At 36.0% G+C, this 20,424-nt stretch overlaps 1 protein-coding gene across 5 annotated transcripts in view; it reads left to right on the forward strand.

Annotated features, from left to right (window-relative positions):
- Positions 1 to 20,424, forward strand: part of COL24A1 (collagen type XXIV alpha 1 chain) — a 413,859-nt gene that overhangs the window by 379,087 nt on the left and 14,348 nt on the right. For all 5 annotated transcript variants that reach the window (XM_019414025.2, XM_019414026.2, XM_019414023.2 and 2 more), the window contains 3 exons: positions 6,181 to 6,216; positions 6,321 to 6,347; positions 20,034 to 20,099. In XM_019414025.2, coding sequence (XP_019269570.2) covers positions 6,181 to 6,216; positions 6,321 to 6,347; positions 20,034 to 20,099 — 129 coding nt within the window. The remainder of the gene's footprint in view (positions 1 to 6,180; positions 6,217 to 6,320; positions 6,348 to 20,033; positions 20,100 to 20,424) is intronic.

Genomic DNA, 20,424 nt, shown 5'->3' on the forward strand with positions numbered 1-20,424 from the left:
CAAGCCCATCACAGGATTTAGCAGATAATTAATGCAGAATAGATACTGTTAACTAAATGGATGGAATACTGAGGCTGATTCCAGCTCAATATAATAATGAGCTGCTAATATAATAAGGTACTGCTTTAAAACAAGATAGTTTTACATGATAATGAATGCTTGTCTCTAGAAGCCTAATCACTATCTTTCTGAGTTACTGGACTGGTAGTTTTGCACTGAGTAGGGAATTAGAATTTATACCCTCAAAGTCCCTTCCAGCTATAAGAGTTTATGATTCTACATAAAAGAAAAATAAGTAGATCCCCCATAAAAGAACAAAGAAAGGCATAGAACATAAGGAAGAATTCTTTAAAGCAGAGATTAGCTCCTGTCAAGTCTAATTCCTATTCTGAATTCACACACCTCTCCTACTCTTTATCACTAGCACTTTTGTCCAGATTGCCATGATGTCTTCTTGGACTCCTGACTTCCTAGTGTTCCTTCCACTTTTCTCCACTACAATCCGTTCTCTACACAGCAACTAGAGTGATACCATTAAAGCATAAACCAGATTCTATCACTCTCCTCTTTGAAACCTTCCTATGACTCCTTCTTGCACTTAGAAAAAAATCCAAATTCCTTACCTTTCTACCATGCCCTGCAAGAACTAGCCCTGGTTGGCCTCTCTAAACTTATGATGTGCCGCTTTCCCCTTGCCACCAAGCTGATTTTGTCTCTATTATTTGGAACACGCCTTCCTTTTACCTAGAATATGCAATCTGTTCCTCACACGATTGGTTCTTATCTCATGATTTAGGTCTCACCTCAAATACCATTTTAGAGAAGCCCTCCATGACTGTTCAGTCTCACATTCCTGGTCATTCTCTTTCACAACATCCTGTTTTGTTTTCTTCATAGTAGTTAGCAGTATTTGAAATTATTTTTCTGTTTCCTCTGCTAGAATATAAACTCTGGGAGAGCAGGGAACTTTGTTTGATACATTGGTTATCAGTATCCAGAATAGAACCTGCTATGTAGTGGGTAATATTTGAGAAATGAATTAATAAATAAATAAATGCTGTTCCCTAAAATTAAAAGTTAACAAGTATTTTCAATTCTGGCTGGTAAAGTAGCATTTATTGAATTGATATACTTACTAGTCTTTTGCTCTGTTGATTCCCATAGCTCTCTTCATAAATAAAGTACAGACTCCTAGTACAAGGAAGGGGACACAGCAGCATTTAGTATAGGTAATAACATTAACTGTTGAAAATGTGCCACATTAGCTGTGGCGCATTAGAATTTATTGGTTTATTCTGGTTTTTTGTTGTTGAATAACTGGTATTAAATATCTTTTTATCATCTGTTTTCTTTTCATTCCACTAAGGTTTAAGGAACTTTATAAAAGCAATTTTTTAATTCCTAGAGATCATCTGCAATTAACTTGCTCCATAAAATGTGCAATTAAACCATAATCTGGAAAAGCTTAGTAACATTACTTATACTCTCATTAGGATTTTTTTTCAGTATGTTCTACAGGTTTGTTTTAAGGGAATGATTTCAATAATTGAATGCTTAAACACTTCTAGCTATTATATTTCCAAATATCCTCAAGGGGGTCAGCCTCAAATAATACCAGTACATGGGGCATTTTTGGAATGAATTTTTATTAGCGAAGATCTATTGTATTGAGACAAATATGACACTCCACTCCTTTGTACAAAGATCAGAAACACAAGAATCTATCAAGTGGGCTTTGTAAATCTTATTTTTAAATGTTCCGTGAAGCTGGCATAAGAATTTATAAAGTATGCCATTCTTACCAATTTATAAGGCTATGCCATTTTTTACCAAGACCAAATAATGATTCATGCCTTTAAAAAAAGGGCTACAGCTCATTAAACAATACATGAGAAGTATCCCTTTTAGAATACATGGAAAATATGAGGAAGAAAATTGATAAAACATTTCAAAATCACAATTTTGAAGTGAACCTTAGAGATTGATCTTTCACCAAATCTTGTTACAGTTGAGGTATCTGAGATCCAAACGTGCAACAACTCACTCAAGGAAATACAGTTAATTAGGTATAGAGACAAGACCAGAGCCCAGGTCTCCCGATTCCCACACCATTGTACGTTTCCATTAATCATCATACCTCTCAAAAATAAGTTTTAGGAGCAACTTGGGTAAGGAAGATGGTATATATAGACCCCTCACCTACATTTAGAATAGTGCAGCCATTTACATGGCAGGTTCCACATGAGTCGACTCCTAATTTGTAGTTATCCTCAGTGCCTTACAATTCACTGATTCCATCCTAATCACATTACTTCTAATAATATTATTTAATATTACTAAATTCCCAGTTAAACCCTCTAAATCAGTTGTTCTCAACCGGGAGCCATCCCCCCACCACATATACACCACAGGAGACATTTGGCAATTTGTAGAGACATACTTGGTTGTCACAACTGGGAAAAAAGAAGAGTTTCTAGTTACACCTACTGAGTAGAGACCCAGGATGCTGCTAAGCAATGGAAGCTTCTCAATTTATAACTGAGAATAAAGAAGCTCTCTGTACCTAAGCCAGCCTAAAGATTATGAAATTAAATCAAGATTGCCTTCACAAAAAGTCAAAGTCTAACATACTCAGGTTCAAAGACATGCACTTATCAATATTTTTTAAAGTGTAAGAAAAAATATGTTACTTTTGAAGAATCAAATGTAAATTCTGGGATTAAATGGAAAGAAAGTCTATTTCCAATGGTTGGGTTTTGACTATGGCCAAATAACCATCATAACCATTCACATAAATTAGTTTCCCTTTAGGAAATTAACATAGACAATCATGGTTTTATTATAAACTGCTTTTATAATAAACTGCTTCATATACTTTTTTTTAATGTTTATTTTTGAGAGAGAGAGAGAGAAAGAAGCAGAGCGTGGAGCAGGGGAGGGGCAGAGAGAGAGGGAGACACAGAATCCGAAGCTCCAGGCTCTGAGCTGTCAGCACAGAGCCCTACGTGGGGCTTCAACTCACAAGCTGTGAGATCATGACCTGAACTGAAGTCGGACACTCAACCGAATGAGCCACCCAGGTGTCCCTAGATACTTTTTTATATAGTAGCTAGAGAGAGTGAATCACTTTTTCTTAATGGTGGACTAAAGGAATAGAAAACTAATAAATGTTATATTGTTGAATAATATTTTGTTTTACTTGGCTAATTGCTTCATTCTAGACAGTTGTTTTCTTAGGGCTGGCTTGCCCTGTCTTGTTTGGTTTTAAGTATTTCTTTTGATGACATTTGTGATGACTTGACTTGTTTTGTGTAACAAGCTGAAAAGAAACCAATAAAATCTGCAGTAGAAATAGTTTCTTCTTTCTACGATAATTTCTTCTTTCAAAGTCACAGATAAGATACATGTTTTGTATTGAACCACCAGTGAGATTTTGCAAATGTCAGAAATAAGCGGGGTTAAATGTCAATGGTTTACTTTTACAGTGTTGTTCCAGAATAGAGAAACTTACACAGCCAAATTCATTCTGAACCTCTATATATTTAAAAAACTATCTCTAGGGACTCCTGGGTGGTTCAGTTGATTAAGCGTCTGACTTCAGCTCAGGTCATGATCTCATGGTTCATGAGTTTGAGCCCCTCATCGAGCTCGGTGCTGACAGCTCGGAGCCAGGAGCCTACTTGAGATTCTGTGTCTCACTCTCTCTGCCCCTCCTCTGCTCATGTACCGTCTCTCTCTCTCTCTCTTTCTCTCTCTCTCTCTCTCTCTCTCTCAAAAATAAATAAACATTAAAAACAATTTTAAAGGCCATCTCCAGCATGGCCTTTCTGTAATTTATCCCGTAGCTTCTGAGGTACAAGTTTTGTACATTCTTTACTTGAAATCATAAGCATAAGCCATGCAAACTAAGAAATGTCCAGCAAGCATGGTACTGGCGTGCTCTATCCTTTTTAAGTTACTGTTGTTTGCTCTAGTTTTCACAGTATATTTAGAATCAACAGCTCTGGAAATAATTAATATAAGTCAAGCATGACATCAACATTATTCAGATCTCAACTGAAGAGAGATCTTTTGTCATCTTTTAACCATAATCTGAATTTGGCTCAGTATGGTTTTAACATTCAGTTGACCATCACGTAAGTTAAATTTTGAGCATTCTTTTTTTTAATGTTTATTTTTTCTTTATTTTTGAGAGAGAGAGAGAGAGAGAACAAGCACATGTGCACAGGGGAGGGGCAGAGAGAGGGGGACAGAGGATCCGAAGTGGCCTGAGCAGACATTCTTAACAATGATTACTGTTGTTTCATTTTGAAAAATTTCAACATAACTTTTCACATTTTACTACATACATTTTAACTATTCTAATTTCTAAATTAATATGAGGTAATTTTTTTACATTATTCATCCATTCAGTTGCAATTTTCAAACACCTACTATGAAGTAGACACTATTCTTGTTCCAGGAAACGAAAAGGTGACTAAGACATTCTTAAACATCCCTAGGGATTTTCCACTGTGTTATGTACTAGGAAATGGAGAAGTGGTTAGTTGAGCATGAGGGAGGTGGCTGGGGATGGGTGAGCAAGGTAAGTATAGAGTTTTAAAGACATACTGGAAGAGGAATGAGAGTTACACAGATAGAGAAGGTAAGGAGGAGTATTCCTGGTCAAGGAAATAGCACATGCAAAAGAATGCATGTGTGAAAGAATTTTGAAGATGCAGAGATCCACAAGTAGTTGGTTATAGATGGGGTGTAGGATGTGTTGGGGAGAGTAAGTAGAGGTGAGGCCCAGATCTTGAAGAGGAGGTAGGGGTGTACATTGATTAAGAACATATATTTTTGAGGTGCCTGGGTGGCTCAATCGGTTGAGCGTCTGACTTGATTTTGGCTCAGGTCATGATGCCAGGATCATGGGATCTAGCCTTGCATCAGGCTCTGTGCTGAGTGTAGAGCCTGCTTGGGTTTCTCTCTCTCTCCCTTTGCCCCTCTCTCTCACTTGCACACACTCTCTCTCTAAAATTAAAAAAAAAGAACATATACTTTTATATTCAATTGACTTCCATTTTAATCCTAGTTCAGTCCCTTATTTGCTGGTTGCCACTTTCTTCACTGTAAAATGGAAATGTAGCATATGAGTTGGCATACAGTTAGTTCTCAGAAAGTGAGCACACAACTTGGCATGCAGAAAGTTCTCAATAAATGGCAGCTATCACTTTAAGGTAGTTTACATCATCTCTAGACAAATAAAGAGCTATTGAATCATTTTAACTAAATAATGACCTGATTAGATTTCCATTTTACAAGCACAGTGTAGTTAGCATAGTAGACAGAATAAAGTCAGAATGTCATATTAGGAGTCCAGGCAAAACATAATATCTTAGTCAGCTTGGGCTGCTATAACAAATTGCCATAAACTGGATGGCTTAAACAAGAAACATTATTTCTCATAGTTGTAGAGGCTCTGAAATCCAAGATCAAGGTGCTGGTAGGTTCAATGTCAAGTGAGGGTCCTCTTCTTGGTTTGCAGACAAGGGCCCTCTTGCTATATCCTCATATGGTAGAAAGAGAGATCATCTCTCTTGTGTCTCCTCTTAGAAGGACTCCACATAAGGGTTCTACATGATCTAATTACCTCCCCAAAACCCCACAGCCAAATGCCATCACACTAAAGATCAGGGCTTTAATATGTGAATTTGGGGGAACACAAACATTCAGTCTACAATACATGATTAACACTAAACTAAGACTGTTACTATGAATATGGTGGTGAATTCAACAGTAGTAATCAAATTATAGGTGGATGTTGAAGGAAAAAGAGGTATCTAAGAACACTAAAATTTTCATCTTTGCTGATTAGGTGGATGGTATATAGAAATAACAGGAAAAAACATACTTAGGCAGTATTAACATTTTTAAATATTATATTTATAATAGATTTTTAAAATGAACAAATTCATTGTCTAGTATCAATAAAACATGAAAGTAAATATCCAGCTTGTTCATTATTGTGTGTGATATTTGAGTGCAAAGAGCATATAGCTTCAAAATATTAAAACAACTTTGAATCTTAAGAACCTGCCTCACATGAAAGGCGGTGATAGAGGTTGAATCTTGGTTGTCTTGTTTATACCAAACCATATGCATAAGATACATATTATACTTTATCTTCATGTCTTCTAGGGTCCCCAAGGGCCAAGAGGTCAACCAGGGCCTCCAGTGAGTTTATTTACATTTATATCTGTTTACTGGTGATGCTTATATGCTTGCCTGGTTTGAGATTATCTACTGACAAATTCTTTTTAAAATTTGTCATGTTATAGGGTCCACCTGGAGCACCTGGCCCAAGAGTAAGTTTTCTTGGTTTTGTTTACTTTATCTTCATATATTACATTAAAGCTTTTTAAAGCTTATTCTAACTCCCTGTTTAAAAGGTGTTTCTCTTCCTTACCTCTGTTTCTTTTGCTAATCTGATATAGACCCTTCCCAGATATAATAATGAAATCTAAGCCTCAGACTCAGACTTCTTGTCTTTAAAAAGGGGATGGTCTTACTTTCTTGGTGGATTTGAGTTTTAAATTTGAGTTTTGAGAAGTAAAGGGATGTCCTGGTGGCTCAATCTGTTATAGCCATAACTATCCATAGACCTGATGGCTTAAACAAGACAGAGCAGAGCCTGCTTGAGATTCTCTCTCTCCCTCTCTCTCTCTCTCTCTCTCTCTCTCTCTCTCTATCTCCCTCCCTCCCTCCCTCCCTCCCTCTCCTTCCCTCCCTCCCTTCCTCTCCCCTGCTTGCTCTATCTCTCTCAAAATAAAAAAAAAATAATAATAATTAAAAAGTAAATCACTCAGCATAATGCCTGACATAATAAGTACTCAAAAAATACTAACTCCCTCCATTTCTTCCTACTTCTAATTTCTGTCTCTCCTTTTTTTAAATGTTTTTCTAACAACCAGTAATCCACTTCTTAGGCTTTCAAGAATCCATCTCAGTTGCTGATGGCTGTAGTAGCCTTCAGACTTCTATATTTGCTTGTTATCTATAACAACCTACAGCTTGCTACCCTTATCTTTGAAGCAATGCTTCTGTTGCCTCATTATCAGCTGGTATCTCCTGGCCTCTGATGATCCAAGTTTGGTTTCCCATATGCTTTACATTCACTCTCATACCCAATAATCTATTTGTCTTCCTGCTTCCTGCAAGAATCTCCTTCCATCTCCAACCTCACCCATGCCCCTCTCCTACAGCAGGCTTGTCAAATACAATGGTCCTTGATCAGATCGTCTCCCTAAAGAAGATCCACCACTGGCTACATCATCCCAAACAACGCCTAGTCCTATGCCTTCTAGCCTTACTTATTTCCACATGCTGCACTGGTGTCCATTGGATTTCTGACAGTTCTAGTTGCTGGATCACTATGATCTATTCTCAACAGGCCAGAAACTCTTCATACCTCTTAGCTTTTTATCATGGTGAAGAGTAACTTTCAAGAAAGATGCCACAGGAAGATTATCCCCTTGGAAATAGGAGATTCATTCTCCATGATTTTTAAAAATTACTCCCCCTTTCTGGCCATCTGAACAGGGTCAAAACCTTCCCTGGCATGCACTTTAATGGGAATGCCTATATTTAATCTTAAATTACTCTCTATCTCCATTCTTCCTTGGATCTCCACAAAGCCTGGGTTACAAATACCTTCATCAGTTGCCTTCCCACTCTATAATTATTTTGATATAGCTGCCTTCCTAAGAAAGGACAAGTCTTAAAAGATCATTGGCAAATTAGACGTGGTTAGTGAAAAATTTCACACTGAAATACCAAACTTTGTGGCACCATAGCCCTGTCTCACTTAGAAATGTTTGTATGTGTTCCTATACAGCCAAAATGAAGTAGTGTGAGAGATGTTTATTCTGAACAAAATGTGGATAAGAATATATACTTTGAGGAATTATTAGTAGGATTAAATAAGAAAATACATGTGTTTGTCATGTTGTATGTAGATACTTAATAAATATTAGTTTCTTTCTTTCCTTCTTTTATTCCTTTCTTTTTGCCTTCCTTCTTCTTGGCCAATATGAAAGCTGGTTTCCTTATATTATCTTTCTGGGATTTTCACAGTCTATTTTAAGGAAGTGACATTTTAACCCTGAGAAGAAGACTTGTAGAGCAGAAGTATAAATATCAATGGGAAAATACCTATATATTCTTTCTGAGGTCAATTTATGATCATATCTTCTTTGAAACTTCTTAATTCCTTCTCCTCATCACACTGCAAGGTAGAACCAATCACTTCCCCTTCTTATTTATACTCATTCGTTTTCCTTCCAGTCTCTTTCTATTATTAGAGTGTGAACTCTCTGAAGGGTAGAAACTATTTTTTTTTTATTTCTTTTCCATTCACGCCCTAATGATTATCTATGGAATGAATGAATAATTGAGTCCAAAAGCAAGTTGTACCTCTTAGAAAATTACAGTGGGAATCCTCTAAGACAGAATATTTCATTTGGAAGGCAATAATGTCTAGAATGGAATAGCATCATAGACTTAGAGACAGACGTTTTCTTAGTAATTTATGTAGCATTTATTTCAGACTGACTTATGACTCATTAGTTAGTGGTTCCTTAGATCAGTTTAGTGAGTCTTATTCAGAATCATTTCTAAATTAAATTAAATTAAATAGAATAGAAAAAATATGGTGAATGACTGCTTAATAGGTATGAGGTTTCTTTTAGAGGTAATAGAAATGTTTCAAAATTAAGTAGGGGTAATCATTAACACAAGTTAGTGAATTACGAAAAGCAACTGAATTGTACACTTTAAAAATGGTTAAAATGGTGAATTTTATTTTATGTGAATTTTACTTCAATAAAAAAGAAAAAATCAGTCTATCAGCCCTAATAAGAATAAATATGATTTTTTAAAACTTCAGTTAAATGTATGTATTTTTGTGTGGACCGTATCATGATGTAGAAATGTATTTCTTGCTATGGGTCAAGATAAGCTTGGAAACCTCTAATCCAGTTTAACTTCTTTTTTTTAAGACCTATGAAAGTAAAGTAACTTGCCCAAGTTTCTAAAGTAGAATAGCTAAAAGGAAATGTTTCAGGAAAAGGAATATATATTGATGGTACTTTGGAATTTGAGGATATTATCACAGTGATGGTCAGACCTTAGTGTACATGGGTAAGATATTTAGAAACTAGCAAATCTACAACGAGATGGCAAAGTTAACCAAAAATGATCAGTGGGGTAAAGGGAAGAACAAGATGAGTATGTGTGTTGGGACGGGGGTTGGAAATAGTAATCGTTAAAAATAACTAGATGAGATAAGGAGTATTCAACTGATTTACAATTAGTGGGTCGACTGTGAAACCGGGTTTGGTGAATTTAGAGGCTGAAGCTGCTGGTGCAGTCTTTGATTCCCTAGAACAAGTGGTTACTTCCACTATGGGGAGGGGCATGACATGAAACCAGTTCCTATCCCATCAATGTTTACACTATCCAGGGATCTTAAGACTTCAGACACCTTTAAAATAACACTTCTCGGGGTGCCTGTGTGGCTCAGTTAGTTAAGTGCCAGACTTCAGCTCAGGTCATGATCTCGCAGTTCATGGGTTCGAGCCCCGCATCAGGCTCTGTGCTGACAACTCGGAGCCTGGAGCCTGCTTTGGATTCTGTGTCTCCCTCTCTCTCTGCCCCTCCCCTGCTCACACTCTGTCTCTGTCTCTCAAAAATGAATAAATGTTTAAAATTTTTTTTATTATTTATTTATTTATTTTTTTTTAACGTTTATTTATTTTTGAGACAGAGAGAGACAGAGCATGAATGGGGGAGGGTCAGAGAGAGGGAGACACAGAATTGAAACAGGCTCCGGGCTCTGAGCTGTCAGCACAGGGGCCCGATGCGGGGCTCGAACTCACGGACCGCGAGATCGTAACCTGAGCCGAAGTCGGCGCTCAACCGACTGAGCCACGCAGGCGCCCCTAAAATTTTTTTTTAAATAACACTTCTCCTCAAAATACTAGAGTGCTCAGACTGGATCTACATTTTATTCAAATAAGTTGGGAAAGAATTGTGAAGATTTCATTCCCCCAGGGTATAATGAATCCTAGTTCTCCTCATTAGTGCCAACAATCTGATTACTTCCTATTGTCTGTCTTCTATTTTATGTGCATGTTTTTATAACTTTAAGTGATGTTCATGTGAGAATGTGTTCTCTCTAACAAGAGTACATGGAGGGAGCTACTGCTTTTGGATTCTTTCACTGCACCTAATGAGAGTTTTACACTCAGATGTGGGTACTTAGACATTGCTGAATGACTTTCCCAGCAGATCCTCATAATAGTCTCTCTGGGCCTGCCCTCACTAAAGACTATCCTTGGGAAAACATTCATAAATTCAACAAATTGAATGCCTACTATGTGCCAGGCATGAGCTAGGCTTTAGGAATACATTAGAAATTATACAAATATGTGTATTGCCAAGAAATTTCATGGGTGGCCAAGTTTTATGACATTTCTTTTCTCTAATGCCTGTTGGGTGGGGGGAAAGCCTTTTTCATTGAGTTCACATTTAATTTTTTTAAATATATTTATTTAAATTCAAGTTAATTAACATACAAGTGTAGTATTGGTTTCAGGAGTAGAACCCAGTGATTCATCATAACGCCCAGTGGGCATCTCAACAAATGCCCTCCTTAATGCCCATCACCCATTTAGTCCATCCCCCAACCCGTCTCCCTCCAGTAACCCTCAGTTTGTTCTCTGTACTTAAGAATCTTAATCGTGTGCCTCCCTGTCTTATCTTAGTTTTTATCTTATTTTTCCTTCCCTTCCCCTATGAGTTGGCATTTAAAGTTGCTGGTACCTTAGTATGCATCAAATACCATACTTTACACGATTAATCTACTAAAAGTCACTGTATTTGTCACTGCCACACTCAGAGAAAATAAAAAATGGTCATCTCACTTAAGAATGTCCTGCAGTTTGGGGTGCCTGGGGGGCTCAGTCAGTTAAGTGTCCAACTTTGGTTCAGGTCATGATCTCATAGTGGGTTCGAGCCCTGTGTCAGTTTCTCTGCTGTCAGCACAGAGCCTCCTTTGGAGCCTCTGTCCCTCTGTCTCTCTGCCTTTCCCCCACTTGTACTCTCTCTCTCTCTCTCTCTCAAAAATAAATAAACTTTTCAAAAATAATTTTAAAAAAGAATACCCTTTAGTTTATTCATCTAATTTCTCTGTTGATGAGTGTTTATTTCCAGTCTTTTGCTAATACCACCAGTACAAATGTCCTGTCCATATGCATACCATTTTGCAGCATATCTATAGGACTAATTCCCAGCAGTAGGATGGTTAAGTGTAAGGGATAATGAGCATATTTATTTATTATTGTTAGTTTTGGTAAAATATACATAACATTTTAACCATTTTAAGTATACAGTTCAGTGGTATCCAGTACATTCACATTGGTTTTTGGGTTTTCTTTTTTTCCATTTTTAACATTTAAATTCAAGTCAGTCAACATATAGTGTAGTATTGGTTCCAGGAGTAGAACCCAGTGATTCATCACTTTACACACAATACCCAGTGCCCACCCCAACAAGTGCCTTCCTTAATGCCCATCCCACCACCCACCTCCCCTCCAGCAACCTCCAGTCTGTTCTCTGTATTTAAGAGTCTCTTATGGTTTTCCTCCCTCTGATTTTATCTTATTTTTGCTTCCCTCCCCCTATATTCATCTGTTGTGTTTCTTAAATTCCACATATGAGGAAATCATGTGATATTTGTCTTTCTCTACCTGACTTATTTCACTTAGCATAATTCACTCTAGTTCCATCCATGTTGTTGCAAATGGCAAGATTTCATTCTTTCTGATCACTGAGATTCTGATCACCAGAATATATATATATATATATATATATATATATATATATATATATACACACACACACACATATACATATACATACATATAATATATATACATATACATATAATACATATATGTATATATATGTATATATTCATCAGTTGATGGACATTTGGGTCTCACATTGTTGTACAACAATCTCCACCACCCATCCCCAGAACTTTTTTGCTCTTTCAAAACTGAGGCTCAGTACCCATTAAACAATAATTCCCAATTCCTCCCTTCCCCAGCACCTGGAAACTACCATTCTGTCTCTATTAATTTGACCACTCCAGGAACATATAAGTACATATTTGTGACATATAAGTGACAGTGTTTGTCCTTTTATGACCAGCTTATTTCACTTAGCATAATGTCTACAGCGTTGCAGCATGTGTCTGACTTTCCTCTTTTAAGGCTGAATAATATTCCAGTATATGTATACATGCCCCATTTGGTTTATCCAGGGAGATATTTGAATTGCTTCTGCTTTTTAGTTATTGTGAATAATGCTGCTATGAACATAGGTGTACAGTATCTGCTTGAGACTTTCCTTTCAATTCATTTTGGTATACACCCACAAATGACATTGCTGGATCATATACTAATACCATGTTTAATTTTTTGAGGTACTCTATGCTGTATTTTATAGCAGCTGCATCCTTTCACATTCCCATCAGCACTGCACAGGGTTCCAAATTCTCTACATCCCCGCCAACACTTGTTATATTGTTTTATTTGTTGTTGTTGTTTTTATAACACCCATCCTAATGGGTGTGAAGTGGCACCTACTTGTGGTTTTTATTTGCATTGCCCCAATAATTATTGAAGATGAGCATCTTTTAATGTGCTTATTGGCTTATATATCTTCTTTGGGAAAATGTCTATTCAAGTCCTTCGCCCATTTTTGAATTGGATTGCTTATTTGTTGTTGTTAGGTTGTAGGAATTCTTTATATATTCTGGATATTAATCCCTTATCCAATATATGATAGAAATATTTTCTCCTTTTGTTTGCCTTTTCACTCTGTTGATAGTGTTCTTTGTACAGAAGTTTTTAATTCTAGTGTAGTCCAATTTATCTATTTTTATTTTCTTGCCTTGCTTTTAGTGTCATATCCAAGAAGTCATTGCCAAATCCAATGTAATGAAGTTTTTCCCCTGTGCTTTCTAAGAGGTTTATTGGTTTAACTCTTATATTTAAGTCTTTGATTTATTTTGAGTTAATTTTTGTATATGATGTAAGATAAGGGTCTAACTTCATTCTCTTATATGTGGATATCAATTTTCCCAGCACTGTTTGTTGAAAACTGTTCTTTCCCAATTCAATGGTCTTGACATCTTGATCAAAAATCATTTGACCATATATGTAAAGATTTACCTCTGGACTCTATTCTAGTCTATTGGTCTGTCTTTATGACAGTACCATACTGTTTTGATTACTGTAGCTTTGTAGTAAGTTTTGAAATTGAAGTGTGAGGACTTCAACTCCGGTCTTTTTCGGGATTGTTTTGGCTGTATGGAATCTATACTCATTTATATTTACCTGTATGGTTATGTTTAGCAGTGCTTTTTATTTCTTTATTTGGATTCAAGTTTCTGCCTAGTAATCTTTAATTTCAGGCTGAAATTATTATTTTTCTAGGGAAGTTTTGTTAGTGATGAATTCTCTTAGTTTTTATTTATCTGGGAATTTCTTAATTTTTCCTTTATTTTGGAAAGATAGTTTTATTTGAAATAGCACTCTTGGTTGATGGTCATTTTCTTTCAGCACTCTGAATATGTTGTCCCACTGCCTTTTTACCTTTATGATTTTTTTATGAAAATTTAGCTGTTAATTTCATTGAGGATCTCTTGGGTATAATGAATCTTTTCTGTTTCTGCCTTCAAGATTCTCTCTGTCTTTATCTTTCAACAGTTTGATTATGATGTATCTGTGGAAGTTCATTGATCTTCTTGGATGTGTAGATTAATGTTTCTCATCAAACATTAATGTTTTTCATCCATTCCCTTTTTTAAATTGAGGTATAATTGACATATAACATTACATTAGTTTTAGGTGGTTCAGGTTCTCTCCATTTCTTATCTATTGTAAATAATGCTGCAGTGAACATAGGAAAGCATATATGTTTTCAAATCAGCATTTTTGTATTCTTCTGATAAATACCCAGAATTGGACTAGCTGGATCATATGGTAATTCTATTTATTTGGGGGGGGGGATCTCCATACTGTATTTTACAGTGGCTGTACCAATTTACATTCCCACCAACAGTTTACAAGAGCTTCCTTTTCTCCACATCCTCTCCAGCACTTGTTATTTGTTGTCTTTTGATAATAGCCATTCTAACAGGTATGAAATGATAGCTCATTGTGGTTTTGAGTTGCACTTCCCTTATGATTAATGATGTTGAACACCTTTTCATAAACCTGTTGGCCATTTCTATTTTTTCTTTGGAAAAATGTCAGTTCAGATCCTCTGCCCAATTTTTAATTGGATTGTTTTAGGGTTTTGTGATTGAGTTGTATATTTTGGATATTAACCACATATCCAATTATATGATTTGCAAATATTTTCTTCCATTCAGTAGGTTGCCTTTTCATTCTGCTGATTGTTTCTTTTGCTCTGCAGAAACTTCTTAGTTTGATGTGATCTCACTTGTTTACAATGCTTTTGTTGCCTTTGCTTTTGGTGTCAATCCAAAAAAAATTATCACCAAAACTGGTATCAAAGAACTTACTACCTGTGTTTTCTTCTAAGAGTTTTATGGTTTCAGGTCTTACATTCAAGTCTTTATCCATTTTGAGTTAATTTTTGTGTCTGGTAAGGTAGTGGTCCAGTTTCATCCTATTGCATGTTCCTGTCAAGTTTTCCCAATACCATTTATTGAAGAGACTGCCCCTACTTCATTGTATATTTTTGGCTCCTTTGTTGTAAATTAATTGGCCACATATCCATGGATTTATTTCTGGGTTCTCTATTCTGTTCCTTTGGTCTGTGTGTCAGTCTTAATACCAGTACCATACTGTTTTGATTACTATGGCTTTTACTACTAGCTTGAAATTAGGGAGCAAGATGCCTCCATCTTTGTTCTTCTTCTTAAGATGTCTTTGACTATTCAAGGTCTTCCTAAAAATTTTAGAATTGTTTGTTCTATTTCTGTGAAAAGTGCCATTGGAATTTTGATAAGGGATTTCATGACTCTGTAGATTACTTTGGGTAATATGGACGTTTTAACAAAAAACAAAACAAAATATTCTTTTGATCCATAACCATGGAATATCTTTCCATTTGTTTCTTCTTGTTTAATTTCTCTCATCACTGTCTTACAGCCATTATTATTTCTTGAAATATTCTTTCTGCCCCATTTTCTCTTCCTCTTCTGAGACTCCCATTATGCACATGTTAGTATTTTTGTTGGTGTTCCATAGGTTTCAGAGCCTCTGTTCATTTTCTTCACTGTTTTATCTGTATACTCTTCTGATTGGAAAATTTCAATAAACCTATCTTCAAGTTCACTGATTCTTCTGTCTACTGAAATCTACCATTGAGCCTTTCTAGTAAATTTTCATTTCATTTTTTGTACCTTTCAACTGCAGAATTTCTATTTGGTTCTTTTCTATAATTTCCTTTTTTTATAATTGATATTCTTTATTTGTCTTTTTCATACTTTTGTTTAGTTATATAGACATTGTTTCCTTTAGTTTTTTTTTTTTTAACATATCTACAATAGCTTTAAAAAGTCTTTGTCTACTAAGTACAACATCTAGTCTTCTTCAGGAACAGCTCCTATTGACTGATTACCCGTTTGCTTGCTTATGGGCCATACTTTAATGTTTCTTTGCATGTCTTGTAATTTTTTTGTCAAGGACTGTACATTGTAAATAAAATAATGAGGCATTTTTGGAAATAAAATTGTTCCCCTCAACCCTGCGTTTATATTTGTTGTTGTATGTTATTTTGTTTACTGACTTTTCTGAATTTTGTAAAGTCTCTATGCTTTGACATGTGTGACCACTTAAGTCTCTACTCAGCTTAGTGGTCAGCTAACAAGTGGAGAGAGATTTCCTTAAATGGCAGAACCAGTAAGTCTCCCAGTTTTTAACAAATGTCTCTGTGTATGTTGGAGCACCCCTTCATTGCTCTGCCAGGTGATTAAAAACTATGCCTTAGCTTTAACTTCCTGATTTCACAGAGACTGAAAGCCAGAGGAAAGAGCTTAGATATTTTCTAAGCATATGCACAATGCTACAAATGCACATGGACTTCTAGATTTCCAGAAATATGTCAAAGCTTTTCAGATTTCCTGTGGGGACACATCATTCCCTACCTTTCTCTTGTAAGCTTTTTGTTAGCTTGTTGCTTGCCCCAACTGTTTTCCAGTGCTCCAGACAGCCACAAAGTTAAACAATTCCCTCTAAATGCTTTTGAAAAACACTCTTAGGGAAAATGTATTTTGCACTGGATGAGCTGCGAGTCAGGTAAAATAAAGACAGCCTTGCAAATGGTGTCTTCTAGGTAACTACCAGGCAGGTCAAATAATAATAATTCACTGGAAATGATGCTTTAGAGCAACTCCAACCCCATTCTGCTCCCCCCATGACTTCCTGGCTTCTTGTTTTTACTGTAATTATGGGTTGGTATTTTTAGGGCTACCACAGAGCTGAAAAGAAAGACATGGGAATAGGGCAAATTAAAGTTCCATGAAGCTCACTGCCCTTACCAAGATTCAGATATTTTTCTTAAATAAATGACCCCCCAGATTGCTGCAAGCATTTTGTTAATTTCCATAGTCCTGAAAAACTTCATTCTGACATTTTTTCCAGTTTTCTCATTGCTTTTATAGGGGAGAAAATTCTGGGAGGTCATTACTCCACTGTTTCTGCTGTCTCCTAAATCTCCAATCTTGAGTATACAACTTTTTAGTAATCTCTAGAACAAAATAGAAGAACATATAGAAAAACACTTCTGCTGCATACTGAAGGGGATAGTATTTACCTCAAGGAAAAGCACTTGTGCAATTGTCTCAGTTACAAACTGAACTGGCTGCTCTTTTCATAGAACACCATACTTACTAGATAGACTAACAATATTATACACTCATGAGTATTCAGCAGATATTTTCTTTTTTTATTATTATTTTTTTAATGTTTATTCATTTTTGAGCGAGAGAGACAGAGCACAAGCATGGGTGGGGGCAGAGAGAGAGGGAGACACAGAATCCGAAGCAGGCTCCAGGTTCTGATCTGTCAGCACAGAGCCTGATGTGGGGCTAGAACTCACGAACCATGAGATGACCTGAGCCAAAGTCAGACGCTTAATGGACTGAGCCACCCAGGCGCCCCTCCGCAGATATTTTCTTAAACATGAATGAATCAAGCCTCTCATTTCAAGGAAACTATTGACAGAAGTCGATGCCAATGATAAGTCTCAAACTTTCAAGCAAAAATAAAAATTGGGGAAAACTTCTATCTACCACTATGTGTTTGACAGCTTCCCCATACTTCCACTTTTCTGAGATTGGTGATGGTGTTAATAAATATAACTGTGTGATATTAATAATGAAATGTGTCAGAATTTGGAAGATCTGCATAATTCCATGACCCATTATTTTCTTTTTTTCTTTTTTCTTTTTTTAATGTTTATTTTTGAGAGAGAGAGAGAGCACACGCGCATGGGGGAGGGGTAGAGAGAGAGGGAGACGCAGAACCTGAAGCAGGCTCCATGTTGTGAGCTATCAGCACAGAGCCCGTCGAGGGGCCCAAACCCATGAACCCATGAGATCATGACCTGAGCTGAAGTCGGCGCCCAACCAGCTGAGCCACCCAGGCACCCTGATGAACCGTTATTTTCTAAATAATCAATGGGCAATGTTAACAGTATCATGGGTAGATAAAAGAGTCTTTCACAGTTCAAGTTAGACCAATAGATTTTAATATAAAAAAGCACAAAAAGTTCATAGACTTGATTTCAGATTTCAAATTTCAACTAACCCTTAAGAAATTATCATTTGTCAAGTTTGGTATAGTATCAAAGAATATCCACAATTATCCGAAAAGAGTACTAAAATAATCCTATTTCCAACTGCATGTCTCTGCAGGGCCAGATTTTCTTCATATATTTCAACTAAAATAACATATCATAACAGATTGAATACTGAAGGAAATAAGACAATCTAGCTATCTTCTATCAATCCAGACATTAAAGATATGTACGAATATATAAAACAGCACCATTCTTCTCAGATTTTTTTGTTTTGGAAAATACAATTATTTTACTTTAAAATATTTGTATTAACATATAATGGGTTGGGGTGTGGCTCAGTCGGTTAAGCTCCCACTCTTGATCTCAGCTCAGGTCATGATCTCATGACTCTGCACTGACAGAGCAGAGCCTGCTTGGGATTCTCTCTCACTCTCTCTCTCTCTCTGTCCCTCCCCTGCCTGTGCTCACTTTCTCTCAAAATAAATAAATAAACTTAAAAAAATGTATAATGGGTTATTTTAAAGCAATAACACAAATTTGTGTTTTAATTTCTACTTTGGTAAATACCAAAAGTTATAACTCATGTAAATAAAAGTTTTTTAAGGCCCTTAATAATATTTAAAAGTGCAAAAAGTCCTAAACTGAAGAGTTTGAGAACTGCTTAATGCTTATGTTTTCTAAGATCAAAGCCCTAATAACAAACCACCTGGAAAATACAAGGATGGCTATTATTTAGTACTTAATTCAATCGCCCATGTTTAGTGCAAATATTTTGGACATGTGACCCATGTCCAAAATCTGCTCATTCACACAGGCATGATGGTCAGAATTATTTAATCCGTGTAGGACCTTTTAGGCTGACCCTTTCTGCTTTTTGAATAGGTCATGTTTCTCTCTTTCATAGCTTTTGTGCAAGGCTGTTACTCTGCCTGGAAAGCTCTCTCACCCCCTCTCCTAACAATTCTTATTTATCTTCAGATCTCAGATCAAATGTCACTATCTCAAGGAAACCTTCCCTCATCTACTCCTTCCAAAGTTCTCATCCTCCAGATTTCATTGAAACCCCCTAATTTCTTTCATGGGTCCAAGCACTTCTTTTCTTTCATAGCACATATCACAATTTGTAATTGTGTGGTTTTAAGATCTGATTAGTGCCTTTCTCTCCCTTAAACTTCAGCTTCACAAGGGCAGTTTTCTTTTTAGCTTACCGTTTATCCTCAATATGTATCACAGTGTTTGGCAGTATATATGCACAGAATGAGTCAATTATTTTCCAATATGAAAACCACATGTTGAGGCAAGGCAGAGTGCATTTTATTGATTGTCCCATCATTTTAAATAGTTTTTCAAATTACCAGCCTTGAGTTATGAGAGATCTGTTGAAAACAGTTTTTATTGTATGGCCCTCCAAGTAAAAAGATATCTTAGGAACACAATCGTTCTAAAGGAAATCAGATTGCTTGATTTGTGTACACAGATGCCATTTCACAGAACTTCCTCCCAACTCAGGCTTCTTAGTCTCCAAGCTTTTTTAAAAAATAAAATACAAAAAGACTTTTACTAATGGTTATGCTGAGCCTTTCTCTAAAAATATCTTTTATTAAATGCAGGAGGAGATTGGATTCATGCTGTATTATTTCTTTTGGGACTAATGGTGCATTTTCCAACTTCAGAAATTGTTTTTAAGACCGCAGAAGTATCAGATTAAACGAATGTGGTGACTACCTCAGGACAGTAGTATTTTATTATATTTTCCTTCCAAGAATGTAACTGTTATAAATTACTACAGTTATTTATTCTTCACTTTACAATTTATTAACTGAGGGGGTCATATTTCATTCTTCTTCCATTTGAGTAACTTGTGTGTGTGTGTTTATGCAGCAGTGACAAATAGTTTTTCATTTGAGGGCTCTAGACTTTGGTCCTGTTTTAATTAGGAGACTTTCGAGATTTGGATGAAGGCAGCATATTGTCCTTCCAGTTATCCAGGCAAAATTTGCAGCATCTGTCTAACCATAAGAGTTACAAACCCCCTTCAGATAATAAGTCTAGTATACTTTAGTAGCACTGCTTTCAGAATTTACAGCCCTTACTTTAGAGTACTCAGTGTTGATGTTACTGCTAATCTCAAATGGTTTTGTTTTACACAGAAACAAATGGATATCAATGCTGCTATTCAAGCCTTGATTGAATCACATGCTGCCCTACAGATGGAGGTAATATATCTGGCTTTATTTACATTGGCACTCTCAATATACAAATTAAACTGAAAGTTTTTTCAGAGTCCAAAATGTGGCTTTATCTCAAAGATTGTATTTAAAACAGATTGAACGCAATGAAACTACTTTCAAGGACAAAGTAAGCATTTTTAATAAGCAGAAATATATGCATGGGTTTTTTTAAGGAAAACATTTTTAAAAGGTGTAATATCATTTAAGGAATTTTTAAACAAAGAATTAGATACTGTAGAAGAAAATAGTTTAATGAAGTTAGCCATTTCTTAAAATGGGATCTATCACTGTTACTCATTTTTCTTGACTA

This window comes from Panthera pardus, unplaced genomic scaffold, assembly GCF_024362965.1.
Source record: "Panthera pardus isolate Hobbes unplaced genomic scaffold, ASM2436296v1 HiC_scaffold_11, whole genome shotgun sequence".
Classification (NCBI taxonomy): Eukaryota; Metazoa; Chordata; class Mammalia; order Carnivora; family Felidae; genus Panthera; species Panthera pardus.